The 26,364-nt window shown below is 34.9% G+C and overlaps 1 protein-coding gene across 1 annotated transcript in view; it reads left to right on the top strand.

The window, feature by feature from the left end:
• Positions 1–4,878: 4,878 nt before the first annotated feature.
• RPS6KA6 (ribosomal protein S6 kinase A6) overlaps positions 4,879–26,364 on the top strand; it is a gene marked incomplete at its 5' end in the record, with an annotated part of 53,382 nt that continues 31,896 nt past the window's right edge. The window contains 8 exon segments of the mRNA XM_018044000.1: positions 4,879–4,926; positions 5,645–5,775; positions 6,208–6,330; positions 6,853–6,942; positions 8,064–8,222; positions 10,522–10,683; positions 16,088–16,164; positions 18,492–18,609. Of these exon segments, the coding sequence (XP_017899489.1) occupies positions 4,879–4,926; positions 5,645–5,775; positions 6,208–6,330; positions 6,853–6,942; positions 8,064–8,222; positions 10,522–10,683; positions 16,088–16,164; positions 18,492–18,609 (908 nt within the window).

Below are 26,364 nucleotides of genomic sequence, written 5' to 3'. Positions count from 1 at the left end.
AAAACGACAGAATGATCTCTGTTTGTTTCCAAGGCAAACCATTCAATATCACACTAATCCAAGTCTATGTCCCACCAGTAATGCTGAAGAAGCTGAAGTTGAATGGTTCTGTGAAGACCTACAAGACCTTTTAAAACTAATACCCAAAAAGATGTCCTTTTAATTATAGGGGACTAGAATGCAAAAGTAGGAAGTCAAAAAACACCTGGAGTAACAGGCCAAAGTTAGACTTGGAATTGGGAATGAAGCAGGGCAAATACTAATAGAGTTTTGCCAAGAAAGTGCACTGGTCATAGCAAACACCCGCTTCCAACAATGCAAGATAAGATTCTACACATGGACATCACCAGATGGTCAACACCGAAATCAGATTGATTACATTCTTTGCCAGCCAAAGATGGAGAAGCTCTATACAGTCAACAAAAACAAGACCAGAATCTGACTGTGGCTCAGATCATGAACTCTTTATTTACCAAATTCAGACATAAATTGAAGAAAGTAGGAAAACCACTAGACCATTCAGGTATGACCTAAATCAAATCCCTTATGATTATACAGTGGAAGTGAGAAATAGATTTAAGGGCCAAGATCTGATAGATAGAGTGCCTGATGTACTATGGAATGAGGTTCATGACATTGTACAGGAGACAGGGATCAAGACCATCCCCATGGAAAAGAAATGCAGAAAAGCAAAATGGCTGTCTTGGGAGCCTTACAAATAGCTGTGAAAAGAAGAGAAGTGAAAAGCAAAGGAGAAAAGGAAAGAGATAAGCATCTGAATGCAGAGTACCAAAGAATAGCAAGAAGAGATAAGAAAGCCTTCTTCAGCGATCAATGCAAAGAAATAGAGGAAAAGAGCAGAATGGGAAAAGACTAGAGATCTCTTCAAGAAAATTAGAGATACCAAGGGAAATTTTCATGCAAAGATGGCTCAATAAAGGTCAGAAATGGTATGGACCTAACAGAAGCAGAAGATATTAAGAAGGGGTGGCAAGAATACACAGAAGAACTGTACAAAAAAAGATCTTCTCGACCAAGATAATCACGATTGTGTGATCACTCACCTAGAGCCAGACATCCTGGAATGTGAAGTCAAGTGGGCCTTAGGAAGCATGACTATGAACAAAGCTAGTGGAGGTGATGGCATTCCAGTTGAGATATTTCAAATCCTGAAAGATGATGCTGTGAAAGAGCTGCACTCCATATGCCAGCAAATTTGGAAAACTCAGCAGTGGCCACAGGACTGGAAAAGGTCAGTTTTCATCCCAATCCCAAAGAAAGGCAAAGCCAAAGAATACTCTAACTACTGCACAATTGCACTCATCTCACATGCTAGTGAAGTAATGCTCAAAATTCCCCAAGCCAGGCTTCAGCAATATGTGAACCATGAACCTCCAGATGTTCAAGCTGGTTTTAGCAAAGGCAGAGGAACCAGAGATGAAATTCCCAACATCCTCTGGATCATGGAAAAAGCAAGAGAGTTCCAGATAAACATCTATTTCTGCTTTATTGACTATGCCAAAGCCTTTGACTGTGTGGATCACAATAAACTGTGGAAAATTCTGGAAGAGATGGGAATACCAGAACACCTGACCTGCCTCTTGAGAAATCTGTATGCAGGTCAGGAAGCAACAGTTAGAACTGGACATGGAACAACAGACTGGTTCCAAATAGGCAAAGGAGTACATCAAGGCTGTATATTGTCATCCTGCTTGTTTATCTTATATACAGAGTACATCATGAGAAATGCTGGACTGGAAGAAACACAAGCTGGAATCAAGATTGCCGGGAGAAATCTCAATAACCTCAGATATGCAGATGACACCACCCTTATGGCAGAAAGTGAAGAGGAACTAAAAAGCCTCTTGTTGAAAGTGAAAGTGGAGAGTGAAACTTTGGCTTAAAGCTCAACATTCAGAAAACGAAGATCATGGCATCCGGTCCCATCACTTCATGGGAAATAAATGGAGAAACAGTGTCAGACTTTATTTTTTGGGCTCCAAAATCACTGCAGATGTTGATTGCAGTCATGAAATTAAAAGACGCTTACTCCTTGGAAGAAAAGTTATGACCCACCTAGATAGCATATTCAAAAGCATAAACATTAGTTTGCCGACTAGGTCTGTCTAGTCAAGGCTATGTTTTTTCCTGTGGTCATGTATGAATGTGAGAGTTGGACTGTGAAGAAGGCTGAGCACTGAAGAACTGATGCTTTTGAACTGTGGTGTTGGAGAAGACTCTTGAGAGTCCCTTGGACTGCAAGGAGATCCAACCAATCCATTCAGAAGAAGATCAGCCCTGGGATTTCTTTGGAAGGAATGATGCTAAACCTGAAATTCCAGTACTTTGGCCACCTCATGTGAAGTGTTGACTGATTTCAAAAGACTCTGATGCTGGGAGGGACTGGGGGCAGGAGGAGAACGGGATGACAGAGGATGAGATGGCTGAATGGCATCACTGACTCGATGGACGTGAGTCTGAGTGAACTCCGGGAGTTGGTGATGGACAGGGAGGCCTGGCGTGCTGCGATTCGTGGGGTTGCAAAGAGTCAAACACGACTGAGTGACTGAACTGAACTGAGATCAGTGCAATATTGCGGTAGTTTCAACATTCTTTGGCATTGACTTTCTTTGGGATTGGAACAAAAACTGGCCTTTTCCAGTCCTGTGGCCACTGCTGAGTGTTCCAAATTTGCTGGCATATTGAGTGCAGCACTTTCACAGCATCATCTTTCAGTATTTGAAATATCTCAACTGGAATTCCATCACCTCCACTAGCTTTGTTCATTATGATGCTTTCTAATGCCCACTTTTTTCCAGGATGTCTTGCTCTAGGTAAGTGATCACACCATTGTGGTTATCTGGGTCATGAAGATCTTCTTTATAGTTCTTCTATGTATTCTTACCACCTCTTCTTAATATCTTCTCCTTCTGTTAGGTCCATGCCATTTCTGTCCTTTATTGTGCCCATCCTTGGGTGAAATGTTCCCTTCATATCACTGATTTTCTTGAAGAGATCTCTAATCTTTTCCCTTTTATTTTTTTCCCTCTACTTCTTTGCATTGATCACTTAGGAAGGCTTTCTTATCTCTCCTTGCTGTTCTTTGGAACTCTGCTTTCAAATGGGTATATCTTTTGTTTTTTTCCTTTGCTTTTTGCTTCTCTTCTTTTCTCAGCTATTTGTAAGGCCTTCTCAGACCACCATTTTTCCTTTTTGCATTTCTTTTTCTTGAGGATTTTCTTGATCACTATTTCCTGTACAGTGTCTTGAACCTCTATCCACATTACTTTAGGCAGTCTGTGTATCTAATCTAATCCCTTGAATCACTTGTCACTTCTACTGTATAATCATAAGGGATTTGCTTTAGGTCATACCTGAATGGTATAGTGGTTTTCCCTACTTTCTTCAATTTAAGTCTGAATTTTGCCATAAGAAATTCATGACCTGGGCCACAGTCAGCTCCTGGTCTTGTTTTTTTCTGACTGTATAGTGCTTCTCCATATTTAGCTGCAAAGAATATTATCAATACTTGGCATTTATTTGTTTCCATACAAATTAGAAAATATTTTGTTCTAATTCTGTGAAAAATGCCCTTGGTAGTTTGATAGGGATTGTATTGAATCTATAGATTATTTTGGGTAGTACATTTATTTTCACAATATTGATTTCTGTAATTCAAAAACATGATATATATCTCCATCTATTTGCACCATTTTTTATTTGTTCATCAGCATCTTATAGTTTTCTGAGTACAGGTCTTTTTTCTCATTAGGTATTTTTATTCCTAGGTATTTTATTATTTTAGTTTCATTGGTAGATAGTATTGTTTCCTTAATTTCTCTTTCTGATTTTTTGTTGTTAGTGTATAGCAGGAGATTTCTGTGCATTAATTTTGTATCATGCCACTTTACTAAATTCATTAATTAGCTCAAGTAGTTTTCTGGTGGCCTGTTTAAGATTTTCTGTGTAGTTTCATATCATTTGCAAACAGTGAGAATTGTACCTTTTCCAATTTGGATTCCTTAATTTTCTTTCTGTGATTACCTTAGCTAGGACTTCAAAACTACATTGAATAAAAGTGGTGAGAGTGGACATCCTTGTCTTATTCCTTATCTTAGAGGAAACACTTTAAGTTTTTCATCATTGAGAATGTTGTTTGCTATAGGTTTGTCATATATGGCCTTTAAAGGAAAATTAGTTTACAATAGTCTTCTATTTATTTTCCCTCACTGTGGGACTGTGAGCTTTTGAAAAACTATGCTTCCATAAAAAAGTAGACTTGCATATATTTTAAGCTATTTTATATGTCTTTCGAAAACATAAGTTTTAGGAAGTTAGATTATTAGACAAGTTTAAATTTTTGAATTCTTTTTACATGCATATTGTTTATGTGAAAGCAAGTTACTTCAGGTAGAATGCATACTTCTTAGGGATAGAGTAATTAATTTTAAAATCCTAGAATGTCATTAGTTATTTCTTCTTGGTAACATTGTGATATTCTTTATGATTATTTTACCAGTGAGAATCCAAGTCAGTTTTTGAAATCCAAAACTGAACTGCATTGTTCCTTGTGGATACAACCTATGGCATTGCTGCTGTGTTCCTTGGTCTCATTTGATTTTGTATATGATATCTCAAATTTAGATGATATACAAAATTTGGTTAACAGGTTAGAATTTAGAATTTGGTTTATAGGTATCTGAACCCTGTTGAAATTTCATTTAAGAAATTTTGAGTCTTCTGTTAAGGACTGTGAATAACATATTCTGCTTTAGTAGTTTTTCAAGTGTTAAGTTTTTGTATCATTCTGTCATTTCTTCTAGAAATTATATAAAAGAGAAATCCAGCCTCCTTTCAAACCTGCTTCTGGAAAACCAGATGATGCTTTTTGTTTTGATCCTGAATTTACTGCAAAAACACCTAAAGGTAATGCATATTTATGTGCGAAAATCAGGGCTTTTATTCATTTAGATGGTTAAAAAAAATAAACTAGCTTCTTAGATTAAAAACTGAAAGAATTATGAGTTTGCAAAGGGTGGTTTGCCCTGTGTAGATCCTATTTAGCACTGCTTGGACACGTTTCAAGTAGAGGTTTTATATGGTTAATGTTCATTAGTGAAGCAGGGACTAGAGCAAAGGGTGAATGTTTTTGACGTGATAATGCATTAGAGAATGTGAGTAGGAAGTAAGATATGAGATATATCTCTCTAACTCTTATGGTTCAGAATTTAATGTGGTTTACTTTTATTGACATCTGTTTCATATATTCATTCAACAAATATTGAATACCTACTATGTAAATACTAAGCAGTGATGATGCAGAACTGAACTGAACAGACAAAAATCATAATCTACATGGAGCTTGCATACTAGTATTATTGTTGTTGTTCAGTCTCTCAGTCATGTACGATGCTGCGACCCCATGGATTGCAGCATGCCAGGCTTCCCTGTCTTTCACCATCTCCTGGATCTTTCTCAAACTCATGTCCATTGATTGGGAAACAGATAATATACAATAAATCAAATACATAATATAGTATGCCTGATGGTAACATTTAATAGTTTCCTTTATACTCAAAGAAATGTTGGTATTTCATATCATAAAATTGTTAATTCTAATTAAATTTAATTATTTGGACATTAGATTCTCCTGGTTTGCCAGCCAGTGCTAATGCTCATCAACTCTTCAAAGGATTCAGCTTTGTTGCAACTTCTATTGCAGAAGAATATAAAATCACTCCTATCACAAGTGCAAATGTGTTACCAATTGTTCAGGTAAATTACACATAGATTATTCAGATTAGGGATAATTATTTCTTCCCATTATTGCTGATTGATTTACAGTGATTTTTAACTTCTTCATTTATCTATGTATGATGAATTAAAGACCTTTCCATGTTTTGGGAAAAACGCAGACAGTAGTAACTTTTAATTACGTATTTATGTGATGTCTTTTGTCAAGAAAATGTAATGGGTGATACATTAGCTAGTTGATTTATCATATTGGCTTTGGAGATCTAGAAGGCCTTCAGAATCTGTATGCTCAGATCACCTAGAAACTGTGTAAGCCATTTATAAATACTGATAAAATTTCTTTAGACTTACTCTTGATTTTTTAAAGATTTAAGATGAACATATACTTAGGAGAAAAGACAAAAAATGTGAAACCATATTGTTGTTTTGTATTTTACTTTTTAACAAAAACAGGTAAACGGAAATGCTGCACAGTTTGGTGAAGTGTATGAATTGAAAGAGGATATCGGTGTTGGCTCCTATTCTGTTTGTAAGCGATGCATACACACCACTACCAACATGGAATTTGCAGTGAAGGTATTGTCTCTGAGGCTAACATTTTTTTTTTGTTTAATATATGTAAGTTAAATTTCCAACTGACATTTTTTCAGTGGAGCAAATAGAGAAAGCAAAGATAAAATGATGAAGTAAAACTCTTGACTTAATAATTTCATTTTGAATTTCTTACAAAGACTTTATTTTGTTCAGTAAAAAAGATGTTATTTTGGAGAAGCAATATGTTTTTTGAATGTCTTGCTTTTGAATAATTTTGTTGTCACATAGTATGCTAAGACTGAGCAATTGTGACAATTACTGTCATATTTTGATCAAATTATCAGTTGGTATATTTTCAGTTAGATGGAATATAATGTTGAGGAAAGTACTATGTTGTTTTTTATTAAGTTTCAGTTATAGGAAATTTTTAAATATTAAATAATGTGAGGTAAGCATCACTCTTGAGTTTTATTATTTGCTTGAAAATGCAACCAAATTGAAATCATGTAATTCATTTTTAGACAAAGAAAATAATTTTCCTCTGTGATTTTTCTTGTTTCTTAGATCATTGACAAACTTAAGAGAGACCCTTCAGAAGAAATTGAAATTTTAATGCGCTATGGACAACACCCCAACATTATCACTTTAAAGGATGTAGGTATTTAAAAATCTATGTATCTGTTAAGCTAATGAAGTTATGACTTTGAACTTTCCATATCCATGGTATCTTTACTTTCATGCCATAAAATATTAAGACTCTTAAATTTTCCACTTCAGTTCTTTTATCCCTATGATTCTGCACTCTTACCCTCTTTGTAGAATATCAGAAAGGAACTATGATGGTTGGCAAATGAGAGTGTCCTGATTAGTTGAATATATTCTAACTGGTTAACTAGTTGACAACATCACCAGCAGCATTTATTATTCTCTAGTAATACAAATATACAAGATAGAAGAGATTACGAATCTGCCAAATTCTAGGAGACTTTATTTCCTTGATTGTACAGCAGTTGACTGTAGCACTGTGAATTCAGCAGTTGACTGTAGCACTGTGGATTGTTGCTTGGGTGAAATATTATTCTGTAGTTTTTTTTTTTAAAGTGAACTCATATTAATAGATGTTACTGAATGCTGACAAACCATCTCCTTGATCAGTTTGTTTCAGATAATGTGATATACATTTTGATTTATAATCCTTAAATAGTACTTTATACATATATATAAATATATGCTATGTGTGTATATAGATAGATATATGTCTACATGTGTGTGTTTATATGTGTAGATGTAGATATCATGTGCTTTGAGTGAAAGGGTATACATGTTTATTTGTTCTTCTTGATACAACATTTGAATTCAACAAATATTTAAGTTGCCAGGTCAGATAGTAGAATGTGAGGAGGATATTAAAAAACAACATATTTACTGCCAAAAGGAAGCTTACATTATTAAGGAAGGAAAGTGGCTATAATACAGTCAGAAATGTCATAGGTGCTGTTTGAGAGTCACAGAGTTCTATTTTTCCACTTATACTCCTTGATGAATTATAACAGATATCTTCAAAAGTTAATAGAATTAGATGTTTCACATGGTCTCATAGAATGGTGTTGAGTCTGTTTAGCCAGTTTAATCTTCAGTAGGGTCTGTACTATATTAATACTAAAGGAATACTGTATTTTTAACAGTAGAGGTTCATTCGAAAATCAAAGTAAATATAATTGAAAACTTTTCAGAATTATAAACAATAACATTTTAAAAATATGTTCTTTTTTTAGGTTTATGATGATGGTAGATATGTTTACCTTGTTACGGATTTGATGAAAGGAGGAGAGCTACTTGACCGTATTCTCAAACAGAAATGTTTTTCAGAACGGGAAGCTAGTGATGTACTGTTTATAATAACTAAGACAGTTGACTATCTTCATTGTCAAGGAGTAAGTTGTAGTTATATTCTTCCTTTTAATTCTGGGACTTATATCTTCATAAAATTTTATATAGAAGATGATACCTAAAATGAATTACTTTTCCTATCACATATTTTTATATGGAATAGCCTAATAAAATTCATTATGTAGTGAAGGTTATAAGTTTAGGAAATTGGGTAATACCTTATTATAAATTTTCTTCTCTCTACCTGTTAGCATCAATTTAATAGCATGTTAATTTTAAAGTGGTTTGAATTATATAAATATCTAACCTTGACTTTTAAACCTCATCAGACTTGAAAGTGAAACACAGACTAATTAGCAAATTATTCTATGCCTATCACATAAAGTTCTGGCAGAACTGTTTATTTTGATTGTTAGCAATCCCTTCCCCAATACAGTAAGAATTTTTGATTCTAAACACTTGAAATATACATTAAAATTTCTATTGAAAGAGCAGGTCTGTTATTTTGTTTCCTATCTCTTCATAAAACAAATTAATTGGATTACCAAAAAAGGTCACTTCTATTATATATATAGCTACACAAGGAAACAAAGTCACAAAGAACTTAAAATTTTAAGTTTGAATCAGTTGTATTAGTGGACACATACCCACTTAAGTATAAACTAAAAAAATGAGCAACTCAGAATTGGCTTAGTGAAAATTCTACATGGACGAGTATTCATTTTTCACTATGGTTTTATAGAGTATATTTTCAGCACTTTGAAATATAAATTGTATGATAGTTCTATAATTAATTATTTGATTGTCTTTATCAACATTCTCTAAAATAAAGGATGGCCATAATTTTCGAGAAGAAAATGATAAGCATCTTTTATTTTAGAAATAAATTAATGCATCAATTAAATAAATTAATGACAGACTTTCATTGAGCATTTCTACATGTCAGACAATGCAAAAGGTGTTGCAGATTCAACCATGAGTTTAAGTCTTGATCCTTGTCTTGAAAGATCTTGTAATGTAGTAAACAGCTGATTAAATATAGGATTAAATGAAATGAAGTGGATAGTATCAGTAGAAAAATCACCACATGAAGAATTTTGGAATATTTTATTTATGTATGTCTAGCATTTTATTTAGCTCTTATTGTTTCTATTTTTCTGCTCACTTTTCTTTTCATGCATTGAAAGCATGTTTTGTTTTACTTTATTGAAGATAGTTATAATAGTGACTTTATTTTTTAAATTTTTAGTATTTAGTCTTCTCAATTTTGAACAATACATTTTGTTGACCTATAACTGACAGATAACGTTGTGTAAGTTTAAGATATACATGTTGATTTGAGACATGTATATACTAAAATATGATTACCATCATAGCATTAGCTAGCATATCTATCATATCACATATAATAATAGGCACTTTAAGACACTTGCTGTTAAGCCTAACATGGTTTATCTTGGAGCTGGAATAGATGTTCTTTTTTCTTGAAGCTCTGTCCTTTTTTTGGAAGAGTGTTCTTCATATATCAGAAAATTTTGGATTGTGTACTGCACATTTGAATTTTAACTTGTGGAGATTTGTTATATTCTGTTATTTTTTTCTCCAATGATTATTTTAGTTTTCTTTTGTTTTCAGTGGGTGATTTTCTTAAGGTTTGCACTGAAAGCTCTGCTCTTTCAGCAGCTGTGGTTTCTGTTTATATCTTTTGTCATTTGAGCTTCCTTTACACATTTTTTATTCAAGGGTCCATTTTGGCTCTTTACCTTACTGTATTCTTCCACTCAGCATTCATGGTTTCCCAGCATTTCTTTTCTGGTGCTTCAGGCCAGAAAGATCATGGGCTTTTCTGCATTCCTTCACTACCACTGTGTGCCACAGGAACTGTACATAGCTTTCTGCTAAAAGCCACAGATAATGGGAACCTACTCATGCAACTCCCTCCTTCAGCCAAGTATGTATTCCCCACCAGAATCTTATCTCCTTTTGCTCATTCTCCAATGTCTTCAAGGCAGTTTATTTTTTTTTTCTTTTAACTCCGGTTTCATATTTGGTTACCATAGTGAGGAGGTTTGAATAGGGTCTTAGTTCATTATATCTACAAGTGGAATTGAGAATTCAGCTTTGAGATTGAAAATGATTAAAAAAACTGGTGGCCTGATAAAAACTGGCACATCTATCTGATAGGGATAATTCACCTATATACTTCAGGTTGTCAAGGCTATCAAGGTTGGAGAAAGTGTCATTTTCAAAATTTCATGATTGAGACAGTTTCTTTTCTTGGAAATATATTAACTTATAATAGTTAGCTATAGAAATGTCATCCTTTTTTTTTTAATGTTCAAGGTTGTTCATCGTGATCTTAAACCTAGTAATATTTTATACATGGATGAATCAGCCAATGCAGACTCCATTAGGATCTGTGATTTTGGGTTTGCAAAACAACTTCGAGGAGAAAATGGACTTCTGTTAACTCCATGCTATACTGCAAACTTTGTAGCACCTGAGGTATTCTTTAAAACTTCAGTATTTGCCTTTTATTCTTTTCCTTTAGTTGACTGCATTTGGTATCTTATATGTCAGCTTTATGGTAGGTAGTAAAAGCCAAGTGATCTTGTCCTTTGTGTTAGTCACTCAGTCATGTCCAACTCTGTGACCCCATGTACTGTAGCCCGCTAGGCTCCTCTGTCCATGGAATTCTGCAGGCAGAATACTGGAGTGGGATGCCATTTTCTCCTCCAGGGGATCTTCACAACCCAGGGATCTAACCCAAGTCTCCTGCTTGCAGGCAGCTTCTTTACTGTCTGAGCCACCAGAGAAGCCCTTTCCCAACTATAAAGCTCTTTAAATCATTGAATTCTGATAATGCCCAATATAAATATTTAGACTAATCACTAGCATCTGCAACCAACCTGAATATAATAATCATATTGTTCTATTCTGTTGGGTTTTATAATGGTTTCAGAATCATACCATTTTAGAACTAGTCAGAGAGTAGAGGTAACTCTACCTTCAACATATTACATATTCTAAATGAGGACACTGAGACTCAAAGTACTTAAATGATTTTTTCAAGACCCAGCATTCACAAAGTCAGGATAGGTTTTCAGATATTTTGGTTTGTGCTGAACATGAGATGGTTTATATTGTTTAGAATTATACATAACATGGGCAGTGCCATCCCTGATTGTCTGTAAGGTCTTCTAATTCATGAAGAAAACAGCTTTATAGGGATTTTTATAAAAAGGGGTTTTTTTTCTTGGTAGATAACATTCATATGTAGATCTTAAAGAATAGAGTCCAGAAAGATGATGCTGAGGAAGTCAAGGGGTGCATGTTCAACATTTGGCAAGCTCCAGCAGTCTTGTCAGTTCTGATAATGGGGATGGAAGCTTTGATGGTAACAGTTCCCACTGCAATAAAAGTATGATTGATTAAAAAGTGAATCAGGGATGGCATTGGTAATATAGATTCTTTATAAGTTTTGCTCGTAAAAGACAAGAATTGTTCTTAAACGTTACAAACAATGCTCATTCATGAATTATCATATGTTTAACATAAATTCAAGTACACAGATAGACTCAGATTTGAAAAATAGAATTTATCAAGTCAGAGGAAGAATAAAATAATTTGAGGATGAATTCGTATCTCATGTGCATATTTTTATTTATTTTACACTAAATACTAGCTCTTCTGGAAAATATTGCATATCAGATATAAAATATTTTTATACTTTTTATATTTCTATAAAAATATAAGCATATTTCTTATATTTAAATATCAATAAGTCTGTATTTAATGTAGCTATTAGAAAAATAATATTTCTAGTGTTGAAAATAAAAATGTAGAAAGTGGGAAAGTAACTTTCTTATAATGAGAAATCCCCATGTTAAAATTTATTTAATCTTCCTTTAAGATGTTAATGTTGAGGAAGAAATATAACATCTGCTTTATAGGGTTTTAATGATAAGATTTGCCCTATAAGAAATTATGTATGTGTCCAGAGGATGTGCTTTAATCTGTTTTAAGTATATTCATAGAAAATTGATATGGATGCATGAACCAAGAAGGGGTTATTGTAAGGCCCTCAGGTGTAAGGGATATAACTTAGACATTAAAATTTAGCTTTTCTAGGACATTTTAATATTTTTATAGAATAGAAATATAGACTATTGAGGATAAGGCTCTTCTATAAAATATAGAGTATATTGTCATAAATGTTATAGAATATTTATGCAGTAGACACAACAGTAGAGTATAGAATAACCACTTTAATAGCTGATTTTTTTAATATTCACTGAATCTTGTAGACCTAGATTCCTTGGTATAATGGGTACTTTTCCCTGGAAAAGGTTAAGAATGAATGTGTCCCAAATAAAGATCTTAAAAACAGACAGTAAAATGAAAAATATACATGTCTATGTTTAGATTAATGATTAGATAAACATTTTCAAGTGAGTGCAAGTCTGCAGAGTAGGATATAGCTCACTGATGTTTTTTATCCTAATAGGCTTCCATTGTAGTTAGACACTTTCAGCGTTGTAATAGTGAAGGTCTGGGCAAGTAGAGACCACTTCTCTGTAACTAATGCCTCTAATGTCTGAAGTGCCTTTGGCTAGCATATTATTTGTATCTTCAAAATGCTTTGAAAAGTTTTATTATCAAGTCTGAGGTCTCTGCCAGCAATGAATGCATATTTATTAATGGTTATGAATAAAAAACAGAGGTTTGGGGTAAGATTTGTTTCTTAAATTTCAGACTCTTTCAAAAATTATTAGTGAATTGTATGAAATGTGTTATCTTTTAAACCAGAATCAGAAAGATTCAAATGTCCATGTAGATATTTGAATAAATAATAGCATTTGTGCGTGCATATGCAGTTTTTCAGTCATGTCCATCTCCTTGCGGACCCATGGACTGTAGCCAGACAGGCTCCATGGGATTTCCCATACAAGAATACTGGAGTGAGTTACTGTTTTATCCTCCAGGGGATCTTCCCGACTCAGGGATTGAACTTTTGTCTCCTGCGCCTTCTGCATTGACAGGTGGATTCTTTACTACTGATCCATGTGGGAAGTTCAATAATAGCATTTATGAGAATATAAATTCATTATTTCATCACAGCGCATAAAAAGCCCTTACTTACTAAGAGAGAAACAAATTAGTAGTGCAATTTCAGCTTAGTAAGGAACAATTCATTTCTTTTTTGATATGCATCAATTTAGTCACCTTCTAAGACTTACTTACTTAATAGATGTGGTTTTCTATTATGGCTACTTCACAAAAATTAGTATATCTCAAAAATATTTTGTTCTTTTTTAAAAAGCAAATCTATCTTATTATTCAACCAATATTTAATGCCTACTGAGGTCTAAGAATAATCCTGAACTTAAGGAATTTACAATACATTGGATGGATGCTGTGCTTGTAACTCTTTTACATAAGTAAATGTGAGGGACTTCACTGGTGGTTCAGTGGTTAAGGCTCCATGCTCCCTAATGCAGGGGGCATGGTCAGGGAATTAGAGATCCCTCATGCTGCAACCAAAAGCCTGCCTGCTGCAATGAAGATCCCACATGCTTCAACCAAGACCCAACACAGCCAAAAAAAAAGTCAATGTGAAATTACTCTGCCTTGCTCTGGCTTTGGGCCTTCATGTATTTTGCTCCAAATATGAATTAATTTGAACTTCAGAGCACAGGGAATGAGAATCTCTGTTACATTTTGCTGATTTGGGAAGCCAAATGAGAGAGAAGGTAACGTCATTAACTACTTTAATTGTGACTTCCGTCTTCTTTGTATTTAACTTTATGCAAATAAGAAGGTGTGAAACATGTTACTTTTTACACAGTACTCTTTCATTCTTGGGCTTCCCAGGTGGCTCTAGTGGTAAAGAACCCGCCTGCCAATGCCGAAGGCATAAGAGATCTGGATTCGATCCCTGGGTTAGGAAGGTCCCCTGAAGAAGGGCATGGCAACCCACTCCAGTATTCTTGCCTGAATAATCTAGTGGACAGAGGAGCCTGGCGGGCTATGGTCCATAAGGCTGCAGAGTCGGACAGGACTGAAGCAACTTGGCACTTTCATTCATCCCGCCACAATGTCTTGTTTCTTTTATGGCTGTATATTATTATTATAGGACTTTGAGACCTGCTCTAGAACAAAAGTAGGCTACCTCTTCTTTACTCAGACAAACTAGATTTGTGTGTGGTAAAACTGAAATAGGTTTTTCATGGTTGGCCTTAATTACATTAAGCAGTATGACACCTCCAGTGCCTTTTGTCTCATTAACTTGGAAGGTTATGGGAGTATGCAATACCTAGTGCTGACTCACTGTTTAAACCTTGCTTGTACAACAAGTTCCTAAGCAGTCCCTCAATCTTGGTTGTGCACTGGATCATCTGGGAACCTTTGAAAATACTGTCTTAAGGGAACCAGAGAAAACATGGTGATGCCCAGAACTGTGAGAAGTCATGAGAAAGGGAAAGATAGAAGGGGAATAAAGCAAAAGAGGTTTATGTTTCACTAGAGGATGCCAGGTTAGACTTATGATGTGAACTGTTTTAGCTCTACCTTATTATTTTTAGGGCCTTTGTAGTCTCTACTTGTGTTATTTATATTAGCCAGTTATATAGGTATTTTGATAACCTCTTCAGCTTCTCAAGTTTGTACATATGTGTGTTCTTATGTACTTTGACCATGGAAAAACCATTATAAATATAAATATATATTACAATAAATTTATGTATTTATGAGTTTATATTAAAATTTTATAAATTTATATAAATTTATAAATATATAAATTTAATAAAATATATAAATTTAATTTTTATGTAAAATTTAATAATATATATAAATTTTATAAATTTATAAATATATGTATAAATATATAAATTATAATAAATATCTACCTTGGATTTTAAGGTAGATATTTATTATTCATGTTTGGCCATTGTCATAGCCAAGTATTAATATGTTTAGACTTTTATAAATGAAATATCCATTCTGGTGATTATGCAGTCCCCAGTATTAATGCATTAATAATGTTTCTATTTTGTTTCTATTTACAAAGGCTTTATCAGTGGGTTTGTTTTTCTAAATTTAATAAAAAGAGCTCATTTCACCTCATACTAGCTATTAAATTCACAGGGAAAATTCACATGAATATATAATGAATATGTTATTTATTTAACATATTTATTTAACGCTAGCCTCAAGAGAAAAAAGAGCTACCTAAATTATGATATCAAAAATTAACGAAACCGTTCAGAATTTATCAGATGTGTGTTTCTGATCCAGAAATATACTAATTTTTAAAGACATGAATCTTTTTTGTAAAATATAAATTCATCTTGCTTTCATAAGATTATATATGATCTTACCATCTCCTGTGCAGTAGAGAAACAATTATCATAGATGTTAAAGGCACAGGCTCTAGAGTAATTGCTCCACCACTCATTAGGTTTGTGATATCAGGCAAATTGCTTAACATTTGCCCCAGTTTTTTCATCTGCAAAATGGAAATAATATCTATCTCATAGAGTCGGTGTCAGGGTTAAAATTCAATATTCTGTGTAGAATATATGAAGCTCTCTGTACATGTTGTTTTAAATTTTGATATGTCTGATTTTCCTAAGAGATGGAGTGAAAGTTCATTGAGATCAGGAATCATACTTTAAAAAAAGATTTTTTTGTATCATTCATATTGCTTAATCACCTTATTAATAGTCACTTATTGGATGTTTGTTAATTGCAGAAAACTGCCTTTAAGTTAATTAATTTTGAAAAGATTAAAATGAGCTAAGTTTTTTAATTGTGAGCACTGTGAGATTATTAGAAACACAACGTTTTTTTAGATGACGAAACTGAGTTATACTGAGTAGTACCAGATAATGAGTATTTCCTTTCTCAGGTTCTTATGCAACAAGGCTATGATGCTGCTTGTGATATTTGGAGTCTGGGAGTCCTTTTTTATACAATGTTGGCTGGGTAAGGAATTTATATATTCAAATTAATTCACATCATTATTTTAATTTCACTTGTATATTTTCATCTAGAAAGAGGACAGATGAAAATTACCTTAAGGAAAATGCTATCACTACTCTAAAATATTATATATTGTATACTTATAAAATTTAAAAAAAAATAAGGTGTTTAATGAGGCACTATTTAGACACATAGTTAAAACATTCTTCAACTGGGACAAAAACTTCTAAAAATAGAGCATATATTCTTATTTTGATATTTTATGTTTAAGTGTATTATACATTCAAAATGTTTACCTTAGCATAAAATCATTTAACAGTTCAGCAGGTGCTTACCCACTGCACTTGCTGATGTTATTTTTTTTAAGTACTTGAATTTTGGTTTTCTTGGCAGTAGAGATTCAGTGTGATTGAGCTTTATTACAAACCTACACAAAATAATAATAGAATATTAAAATACAGAAACACATGCAAATGTGTTAAAAGAATAAAGAAATACTAAAAAATGTAGCCATTGGATTATGTTGAATATTGTTAGTTTATAAATAATACAAGTGCTATTTTATTCTTAATAATAAGTAGCACTTTTATTTAGAAGTAAACATTTATAACTGTAGATAAAGGCTAGGTTTAGCAAAGTATAATGCATAAAATAGAATTTGAAGAATTTTAATGTAATCAAAATGTCCTTAGGTATAACTTTTTTAAAAAGGCTGTGCTGATGTGCTCGGTTGTGGTTGACTCTTTAAGATCCCTTGGACTTTAGCCCACTGGGCTCCTCGGTGCATGGAGTTTTCCAGGCAAGAATACTGAAGTGGGTTGCCATTTCCTTCTCCAGCTTTAAAAAGGCATTTAGTATAATTAAATATAAAGATTGAGGGCAGGAGGAGAATGGAATGACAGAGGATTAGATGGCTGGATGGCATCACCAACTCGATGCACATGAGTTTGGGTGAAATCTGGGAGTTGGTGATGAACAGGGAGGCCTGGCGTGCTGTGGTACATGGGGTCACAAAGAGTCAGACAGAACTGAGTGACTGAACTGAACTGAACTGATAATTAAATATGCTTGCCATAGCAGGAGATTTATAAGGATAAGTTATGAAAATAGTGACTCCAAGTTATTTATTGGATTGATCATAATCACATATGTCAGTATATTCCATGTACTTCTAAATATGTGCAATATATTTAGTCATAGACCACTGCTGCTGCTGCTAAGTCACTTCAGTCGTGTCCAACTTTGTGCGACCCCATAGACAGCAGCCCACCAGGCTCCTCCATCCATCCCTGGGATTCTCCAGGCAAGAATGCTGGAGTAGGTTGCCCTTTCCTTCTCCAATGCATGAAAGTGAAAAGTGAAAGTGAAGTCACTCAGTCGTGTCTGACTCTAGCGACCCCATGGACTGCAGCCTACCTCCTCCATCCATGGGATTTTCCAGGCAAAAGTACAGTAGTGGGGTGCCATTGCCTTCTCTGGTCATAGACCACAGGAAGTGCTAAAAGTTAGAAGTAGCTAATGTTTGCATGGGAACAGCAGTCAGCAGTATTGGTTTCAAACCATTGGATATCATTTCTAGATAGCTACTTCCAAATATTTACTTATCACTAAACAAAGCATTTTGTGTGTATGTGATAGGTATGTGTGTTTAGTGTTATCTCAACTAGAGGGAATTAACATATTAAGGCATTTTTCTCATACTTTTTAGCCATAAATCTTTCTATCCCCAAATCTGAATACCATTTTAAAAATGGTACCATTTTTAAAATGGTACAAAAGTGACCACTTTTTGTCATTCTATAATAATTTTCTAAACCACTTTAACTTCAAACAGTGTATTTGTTTTCCTAATTTTAATGGCTATAAAGGATTTTTCTGTTATATTGATATATTTAACCAGTTTTTGATAGACATTAGTTTAAAATACTTACTTTGTTTTCACTGATAATATTGATAAATTTGAGCCTATTCAATAAATGTATAAAATTACTTTCTTCATAGTAGGTATATTTGGGTTCCTAACTTATGCATGTGAATTCAAAATTTGTGTTGATTTTCAGTATGTATTGTTACATACAACTACCTTTATTTTATATTTATTCACAGATCAAAGGTAAAAAAAAATTGATGTAGGCAAGAATCATTTCATTATATAACTCATTAAGTTCATTGTTTGAAATGTAAAATTTTATATGAACAGTAAAGGGAAATTTTAGATGATATTCTTAATTTGCTACAGTAAATATACTTGTAGTTCTATACTCATCATTTTCAGTTAGATTTAATATGTATGTTAGGCCTCATGTATATTTAAATCTTTTTTTTGATAGCTACACTCCCTTTGCTAATGGGCCCAATGATACTCCTGAAGAGATATTGCTGCGTATAGGCAATGGAAAGTTCTCTTTGAGTGGTGGAAACTGGGACAGTATTTCCGATGGAGCAAAGGTATAAATTATAAATACGTTTTGTTTTGAACTGTTAATTGTCAAAATATTTTAAGTTTAAGGCCTAGTCTGCATTTGCAGAGTATCAGATGGTGTTTTATGTCAGTATTTGTTTTTTTGAATATAAATTTATTTATTTTAATTGGAGGCTAATTACTTTACAATATTGTATTGGTTTTGCCATACATCAACATGAGTCCGCCATGGGTGTACACATGTTCCCCATCCTGAACCCCCCTTCCACCTCCCTCCCCATACCATCCCTGTGGATCATTCTAGTGCACCAGCCCCGAGCATCCTGTATCATGCATTGAACCTGGACTGGCGATTGGTTTCACATATATTATACAGATTTCAATGCCATTCTCCCAAATCATCCCACCCTCGCCCTCTCCCACAGAGTCCAAAAGACAGTTCTATATATCTGTGTCTCTTTTGCTGTCTCAAATACAGGGTTATCATTACCATCTTTCTAAATTCCATATATATGCGTTAGTATACTGTATTGGTGTTTTTCTTTCTGGCTTGCTTCACTCTGTATAACAGGCTCCAGTTTCATCCACCTCATTAGAACTGATTCAAATGTATTCTTTTTAATGGATGAGTAATATTCCATTATGTATATGTACCACAGCTTTCTTATCCATTCATCTGCTGATGGACATCTAGGTTGCTTCCATGTCCTCACTATTATAAACAGTGCTATGATGAACATTGGGGTACACGTGTCTCTTTCAATTCTGGTTTCCTCAGTGTGTATGCCCAGCAGTGGAATTGCTGGGTCTTATGGCAGTTCTATTTCCAGTTTTTTAAGGAATCTCCACACTGTTCTCCATAGTCACTGTACTAGTTTGCATTCCTACCAACAGTGTAAGAGGGTTCCCTTTTCTCCACAGCCTCTCCAGCATTTATTGCTTGTAGACTTTTGGATAGCAGCCATTCTGACTGGCGTGCAATGGTATCTCATTGTGGTTTTGATTTTCATTTCTCTGATAATGAGTGATGTTAAGCATCTTTTCATGTGTTTGTTAGCCATCAGTATGTCTTCTTTGGAGAAATGTCTGCTTAGTTCTTCAGCCCATTTTTTTGACTGGGTCATTTATTTTTCTGGAATTGAGCTGCAGGAGTTGTTTGTATATTTTTGAGATTAATTCATTGTTAGTTGCTTCATTTGCTATTATTTCCTCCCATTCTGAAGCCTGTCTTTTCACCTTGCTGATAGTTGCCTTTGTTGTGCAGAAGCTTTTAATTTTAATTAGGTCCCATTTGTTTATTTTTGCTTTTATTTCCAATATTCTGGGAATGGATCATAGAGGATCCTGCTGTGAGTTATGTCAGAGAGTGTTTTGCCTCTGTTCTCCTCTAGGAGTTTTATAGTTTCTGGTCTTAGGTTTAGATCTTTAATCGATTTTGAGTTTATTTTTGTGCATGGTGTTAGAAAGTGTTCTAGTTTCATTCTTTTACTAGTGGTTGACCAGTTTTCCCAGCACCACTTGTTAAAGAGATTGTCTTTTCTCCATTGTATATTTTTGCCTCCTTTGTCAAAGATAAGGTGTCCATAGGTGTGTGGATTTATCTCTGGGCTCTCTATTTTGTTTCATTGATCGACATTTCTGTTTTTGTGCCAGTACAATACTGCCTTGATGACTGTGACTTTGTAGTAGAGCCTGAAGTCAGGCAGGTTGATTCCTCCAGTTCCATTCTTCTTTCTCAAGATTGCTTTCACTATTTGAGGTTTATTGTATTTCCATAGAAATTGTGAAATTATTTCTTCTAGCTCTGAGAAAAATACCATTGGTAGTTTAATAGGGATTGCATTGAATCTATAGATTGCTTTGGGTAGTATACTCATTTTCACTATATTGATTCTTCCGATCCATGATCATGGTATATTTCTCCATCTGTTAGTGTCCTCTTTGATTTTTTCACCAGTGTTTTATAGTTTTCTATATATAGGTCTTTTGTTTCTTTAGGTAGATATATTCCTAAGTAGTTTATTCTTTTTGTTGCAATGGTGAATGGAATTGTTTCCTTAATTTCTCTTTCCATTTTCTCATTATTAGTGTATAGGAATGCAAGGAATTTCTGTGTGTTGATTTTATATCCTGCAACTTTACTATATTCATTGATTAGCTCTAGTGATTTTCTGGTAGAGTCTTTAGAGTTTTCTATGTAGAGGATCATGTCATCTGCAAACAGTGAGAGTTTTTCTTCTTTTGCTTCCAATCTGGATTCATTTTATTTCTTTTTCTGCTCTGATTTCTGTGGCCAAAATTTCCAAAACTATGTTGAATGGTAGTGGTCAGAGTGGGCACCCTTTTCTTGTTCCTGACCTTCGGGAAAATGCTTTCAATTTTTCACCATTGAGGATAATGTTTGCTGTGGGTTTGTCATATATAGCTTTTATTATATTGAGGTATGTTCCTTCTATTCCTGCTTTCTGGAGGGTTTTTATCATAAATGGATATTGAATTTTGTCAAAGGCTTTCTCTGCATCTATTGAGATAATCATATGGCTTTTATATTTTAATTTGTTAATGTGGTATATTACATTGTTTGATTTGCAGATATTGAGGAATCCTTGCATCCCTGGGATAAAGCCTATTTGGTCATGATGTATGATCTTTTTAATGTGTTGTTGGATTCTGATTGCTAGAATTTTATTAAGGATTTTTGCATCTATGTTCATCAGTGATATAGGCCTGTAGTTTTCTTTTTTGTGCGTGGCATCTTTGTCAGGTGTTGGTATTAGGGTGATGGTGGCCTCATAGAATGAGTTTGGAAGTTTACCTTCCTCTGCAATTTTCTGGAAGAGTTTGAGTAGGATAGGTGTTAGCTCTTCTCTAAATTTTAGGTAGAATTCAGCTGTGAAGGCGTCTGGACCTGGGCTCTTGTTTGCTGGAAGATTTCTGATTACAGTTTCAATTTCTGTGCTTATTATGGGTCTGTTAAGATTTTCTATTTCTTCCTGGTTCAGTTTTGGAAGGTTGTACTTTTCTAAGAATTGGTCCATTTCTTCCATGTTGTCCATTTTAGTTGGCATATAATTGCTGATAGTAGTCTCTTATGATCCTTTGTCTTTCTGTGTTGTCTGTTGTAATCTCTCCATTATCATTTCTAATTTTACTGATTTGATTTTTCTCCCTTTGTTTCTTGATGAGTCTGGCTAATGGTTTGTCAATTTTATTTATCCTCTCAAAGAACCACTTTGGCTTTGTTGATTTTTGTTATGGTCTCTTTTGTTTATTTTGCATTTATTTCCACCCTAATTTTTAAATTTATTTATTTTAATTGGAGGCTAGTTACATTACTGTATTGTATTGGTTTTGCCATACATCAACATGAATCCGCCATGGCTGTACACATATATATGGAATTTTTTTAATTTATTTATTTTAATTGGAGACTAATTACATTAGAGTATTGTATTGTTTTTGCCATACATCAGCATGAATCTGCTACCATGAATCTGTACACATATATATGGAATTTAGAAAGATGGTAACAATAACCCTATATGCGACACAGCAAAAGAGACACAGATGTATCAAAGTCTTTTGGACTCTGTGGGAGAGGGTGAGGGTGGGATGATTTGGGAGAATGGCATTGAAACATGTATAATATCATATACCCTAATTTTTAATATTTCTTTATTTCTACTAACCCTGAAGTTCTTCATTTCTTCCTTTTCTAGTTGCTTTAGGTGTAGAGTTAAGTTATTTACTTAAGTTTTTTCTTATTTCTTGAGGTATGCCTGTATTGCTATGAACCTTCCCCTTAGCACTGCTTTTACAGTGTCCCACAGTTTGGGTTGTTGTGTTTTCATTTTCATTCGTTTCTATGCATATCTTGTTTTATTTTTTATTTCTTCTGTGATTTTTGGTTATTCAGAAGCATGTTGTTCAGCCTCCATATGTTGGATTTTTTGATAGCTTTTCTCCAGTAATTGAGATCTAATCTTACTGCATTGTGGTCAGAAAAGATGCTTGGAATGATTTCAGTTTTTTTGAATTTACCAAGGCTAGATTTATGGCCTAGGATGTGATCTATCCTGGAGAAGGTTCCATGTACACTTGAGAAAAAGGTGAAATTCATTGTTTTAGGGTAAAATGTCCTATAGATATCAATTAGGTCTAACTGGTCTACTGTATCATTTAAAGCTTGTGCTTCCTTGTTAATTTTCTGTTTAGTTGATCTATCCATACGTGTGAGTGGGGTATTAAAAGTCTCCCACTATTATTGTGTTATTGTTAATTTCCCTTTTCATACTTGTTAGCATTTGTCTTACATATTGAGGTGCTCCTTTGTTGGGTGCATATATATTTATAGTTGTTATATCTTCTTGGATAAAACCTTTGATCATTATGCAGTGTCCTTTTTTGTCTCTTTTCACAGCCTTTTTTAAAAGTCTATTTTATTTGATATGAATATTGCTACTCCTACTTTCTTTTGGTCTCTATTTGTGTGGAATATCTTTTTCCAGCCCTTCACTTTCAGTTTGTATGTGTCCTTTGTTTTGAGGTTGGTCTCTTGTAGACAACATATATAGGGGTCTTGTTTTTGTATCCATTCAGCCAGTCTTTGCCTTTTGGTTGGGGCATTCAACCCATTTATGTTTAAGGTAATTATTGATAAGTATGATCCTGATGCCATTTACTTTTTTGTTTTAGGTTCGAGTTTATACATGCTTTCTGTGTTTCCTGTCTAGAGAGTATTCTTTAGCATTTGTTGAAGAGCTGGTTTGGTGGTGCTGAATTCTCTCAGCTTTTGCTTGTTGGTAAAGCTTTTGATTTCTCCTTCATATTTGAATGAGATCCTTGCTCAGTACAGTAATCTGGCCTGTAGGTTATTTTCTTTCATCACTTTAAGTATGTCCTGCCATTCCCTCCTTGCCTGAAGAGTTTCTATGGAAAGATCAGCTGTTATCCTTATGGGAATCCCCTTGTGTGTTATTTGTTGTTTTTCCCTTGCTGCTTTTAATATTTGTTCTTTGTGTTTGATCTTTGTTAATTTGATTAATATGTGTCTTGGGTGTTTCACCTTGGGTTTATCCTGTTTGGGACTCTCTGTGTTTCTTGGACTTGGGTGATTATTTCCTTCCCCATTTTAGGGAAGTTTTCAACTATTATCTCCTCAAGTATTTTCTCATGGGCTTTCCTTTTGTCTTCTTCTTCTGGGACTCCTATGATTTGAATGTTGGGGCATTTAACATTGTCCCAGAGGTTTATGAGATTGTCCTCATTTCTTTTAATTCATTTTTCTTTTTTCCTCTCTGATTCATTTATTTCTACATTCTATGTTTACCTCACTAATCCTATCTTCTGCCTCCCTTATTCTACTGTTTGTTCCTTCCAGAGTGTTTTTGATCTCATTTACTGCATTATTCATTATATATTGACTCTTTTTAATTTCTTCTAAGTCCTTGTTAAACACCTTTCTTGCATCTTCTTAATCCTTGTCTCCAGGCTATTTATCTGTTATTGCATTTTGTTTTCAAGATTTTGGATCATTTTCACTATCATTATTCGGAATTCTTTGTCAGGTAGATTCCCTATATCTTCCTGTTTTGTTTGGTTTCTTGGGGATTTCTCCTGTTCCTTTACCTGCTGGGTATTCCTCTGTCTCTTCATCTTGTTTATGTTGCTATGTTTGGGGTAGCCTTTCTGTATTCTGGCAGTTTGTGGAGTTCTCTTTATTGTAGAGTTTCCTCACTGTGGGTGGCGTTGTATCAGTGGCTTGTCATGGTTTCCTGGTTAGGGAAGCTTGTGTCATTGTTCTGGTGGGTGGAGCTGGATTTCTTCTCACTGGAGTGCAGTGAAGTGTCCAGTAATGAGTTATGAGATATCAGTGGGTTTGAAGTGACTTTGGGCAACCTGTATCTTGAAGCTCAGGGCTGTGTTCCTGTGTTGCTGGAGAATTTGCATAGTATGTCTTGCTCTGGAAGTTGTTGGCCCTTGGGTGGTGCTTGGTTTCAGTGTAGGTATGGAGGCGTTTGATGAGCTCCTGTCGATTAATGTTCCCTGGAGTCAGGAGTTCTCTGGTGTTCTCAGTATTTTGACTCAAGCCTCCTGCTTCTGGTTTTCAGTCTTATTTTTACAGTAGCCTCAAGACTTCTTCATCTATACAGCACTGTTGATAAAACATCTAGGTTAAAGATGAAAAGTTTCTCCACAGTGAGGGACACCCAGCGAGGTTGACAGAGTTACGTGGAGAAGAGAAGAGGGAGGAGGGAGATAAAGGTGATCAGGGTGACATGAGGTGGAATCAAAAGAGGAGAGAGCAAGCTAGCCAGTAATCACTTCCTTATGTGTGCTCCACAGTCTGGAATGCTCAGAGATGTTCACGGAGTTATACAGAGAAGAGAAGAGGGAGGTAGGAGATAGAGGTGGCCAGGAGGATAAAGGGGGGTATCAAAAGTAGAGAGACAGATCCAGCCAGTAATCAGTTCCCTAAGTGTTCTCCACCCTCTGGAACACACAAAGAGATTCACAGAGTTGGGCAGAGAAGAGAAGGGATAGGGAGAAGATAGAGGCGACCTGGTGGAGAAAAAGGAAAGTCCAAAGAGGGAGAGAGAGGTCAAGCCAGTAATCTCACTGCCAAGTAAAAATGGGTACTGAAGATTGGGTTCTTAAAGGTACAAAATTGATAATAAGTACCAAAAAGCAAAGATTAAAAATCTAGAGTAGAGGTTGGATTTTTAAAAATACAATATTAAAGAAAAAGAAAAAAAAATCACAAAAATTATAAAATATATATATGAAGTTTGCTTTAAAAAATAGGGTCTCTTTTTGTTGTTTTTTTGAAAACTAATCGTTGGTTATAAAAATGAAAATTAAAGGAGTAATAGAGGACTTAAAATTTAAAAAAAAATAAAAATTTAAGAATGGTAGTAAAAATATATCTAGGACTTTCTCTGGTTTTGTGGGCAGTGTGAGGTCAGTTCATTTTTGGATAATTCCTTGATTCAGTTTATATTTCTCAAGATCTATAAGCCCCTTCCTATGTAGTTGGTGCTAACTACAGGGTTTTAATCTGTTGCACCTGTCACTTCCATGGAGGTTCCCTCTGGTTTAGCTTCTTCTATTTGCCGGTCTCTTCAGCGTCTAATTTCTGCCCTGGCACAAGGGGGCGGTGGTGGACACTTTTATAGGCTCACTGATTCAGTCGTGCTATGGGGAAGGAGGGACGCTGCAAACAAATAACACTGGCATGTGCTCGCAGTGTCTCAGCCACACTGGTTTTCCCCCGCTCACAGCGTGTGTGCTTTCCCAGTCTACACTGCTTAGGCTCTACGTTGCTCTGCCAGGAACTGTCTGAGACCGACCCTGGGTTGTATGCACTTCACAGGTCTAAGCCGCTCAGATTCAGGTACTCAGGTAGTCCTCAGAGGCGCAGACTTGGTTGGGCCTGCGTTTTGTGCCCTTCTCAGGTCCAAGCAGCTCAGGTGACCAGGTGTTTGGCGAGCACAGTCGCTGCGACTTATTGCCTTCCCTGTCCCTGCCACTCAGTTTTCTGGGTGTACAACCAACCCGTGCACCTTCTCAGGCGGATGTTGACTGTCCAGAATCCTACAAGTCTTGGTTAGCAAAGAAACCTGCTTGCATTTTGGTAGATAATGCCTCTCTGGGGCTGCGATTATTCCCTTCTGGCTCTGGCTGCCCTTGTCTGCCTGTCACCGGAGGGGGATGGACCAGTCTGCAGCCAGTTGCCTCTGTTAAATCCTTTGTTCTGTGAGCAGGCATGGTGGTGTCTCAGG

The sequence above is a fragment of the Capra hircus genome (assembly GCF_001704415.2).
Source record: "Capra hircus breed San Clemente chromosome X unlocalized genomic scaffold, ASM170441v1, whole genome shotgun sequence".
NCBI classification, from domain to species: domain Eukaryota; kingdom Metazoa; phylum Chordata; class Mammalia; order Artiodactyla; family Bovidae; genus Capra; species Capra hircus.
This window is presented reverse-complemented; position numbering and strand designations above follow the sequence as displayed.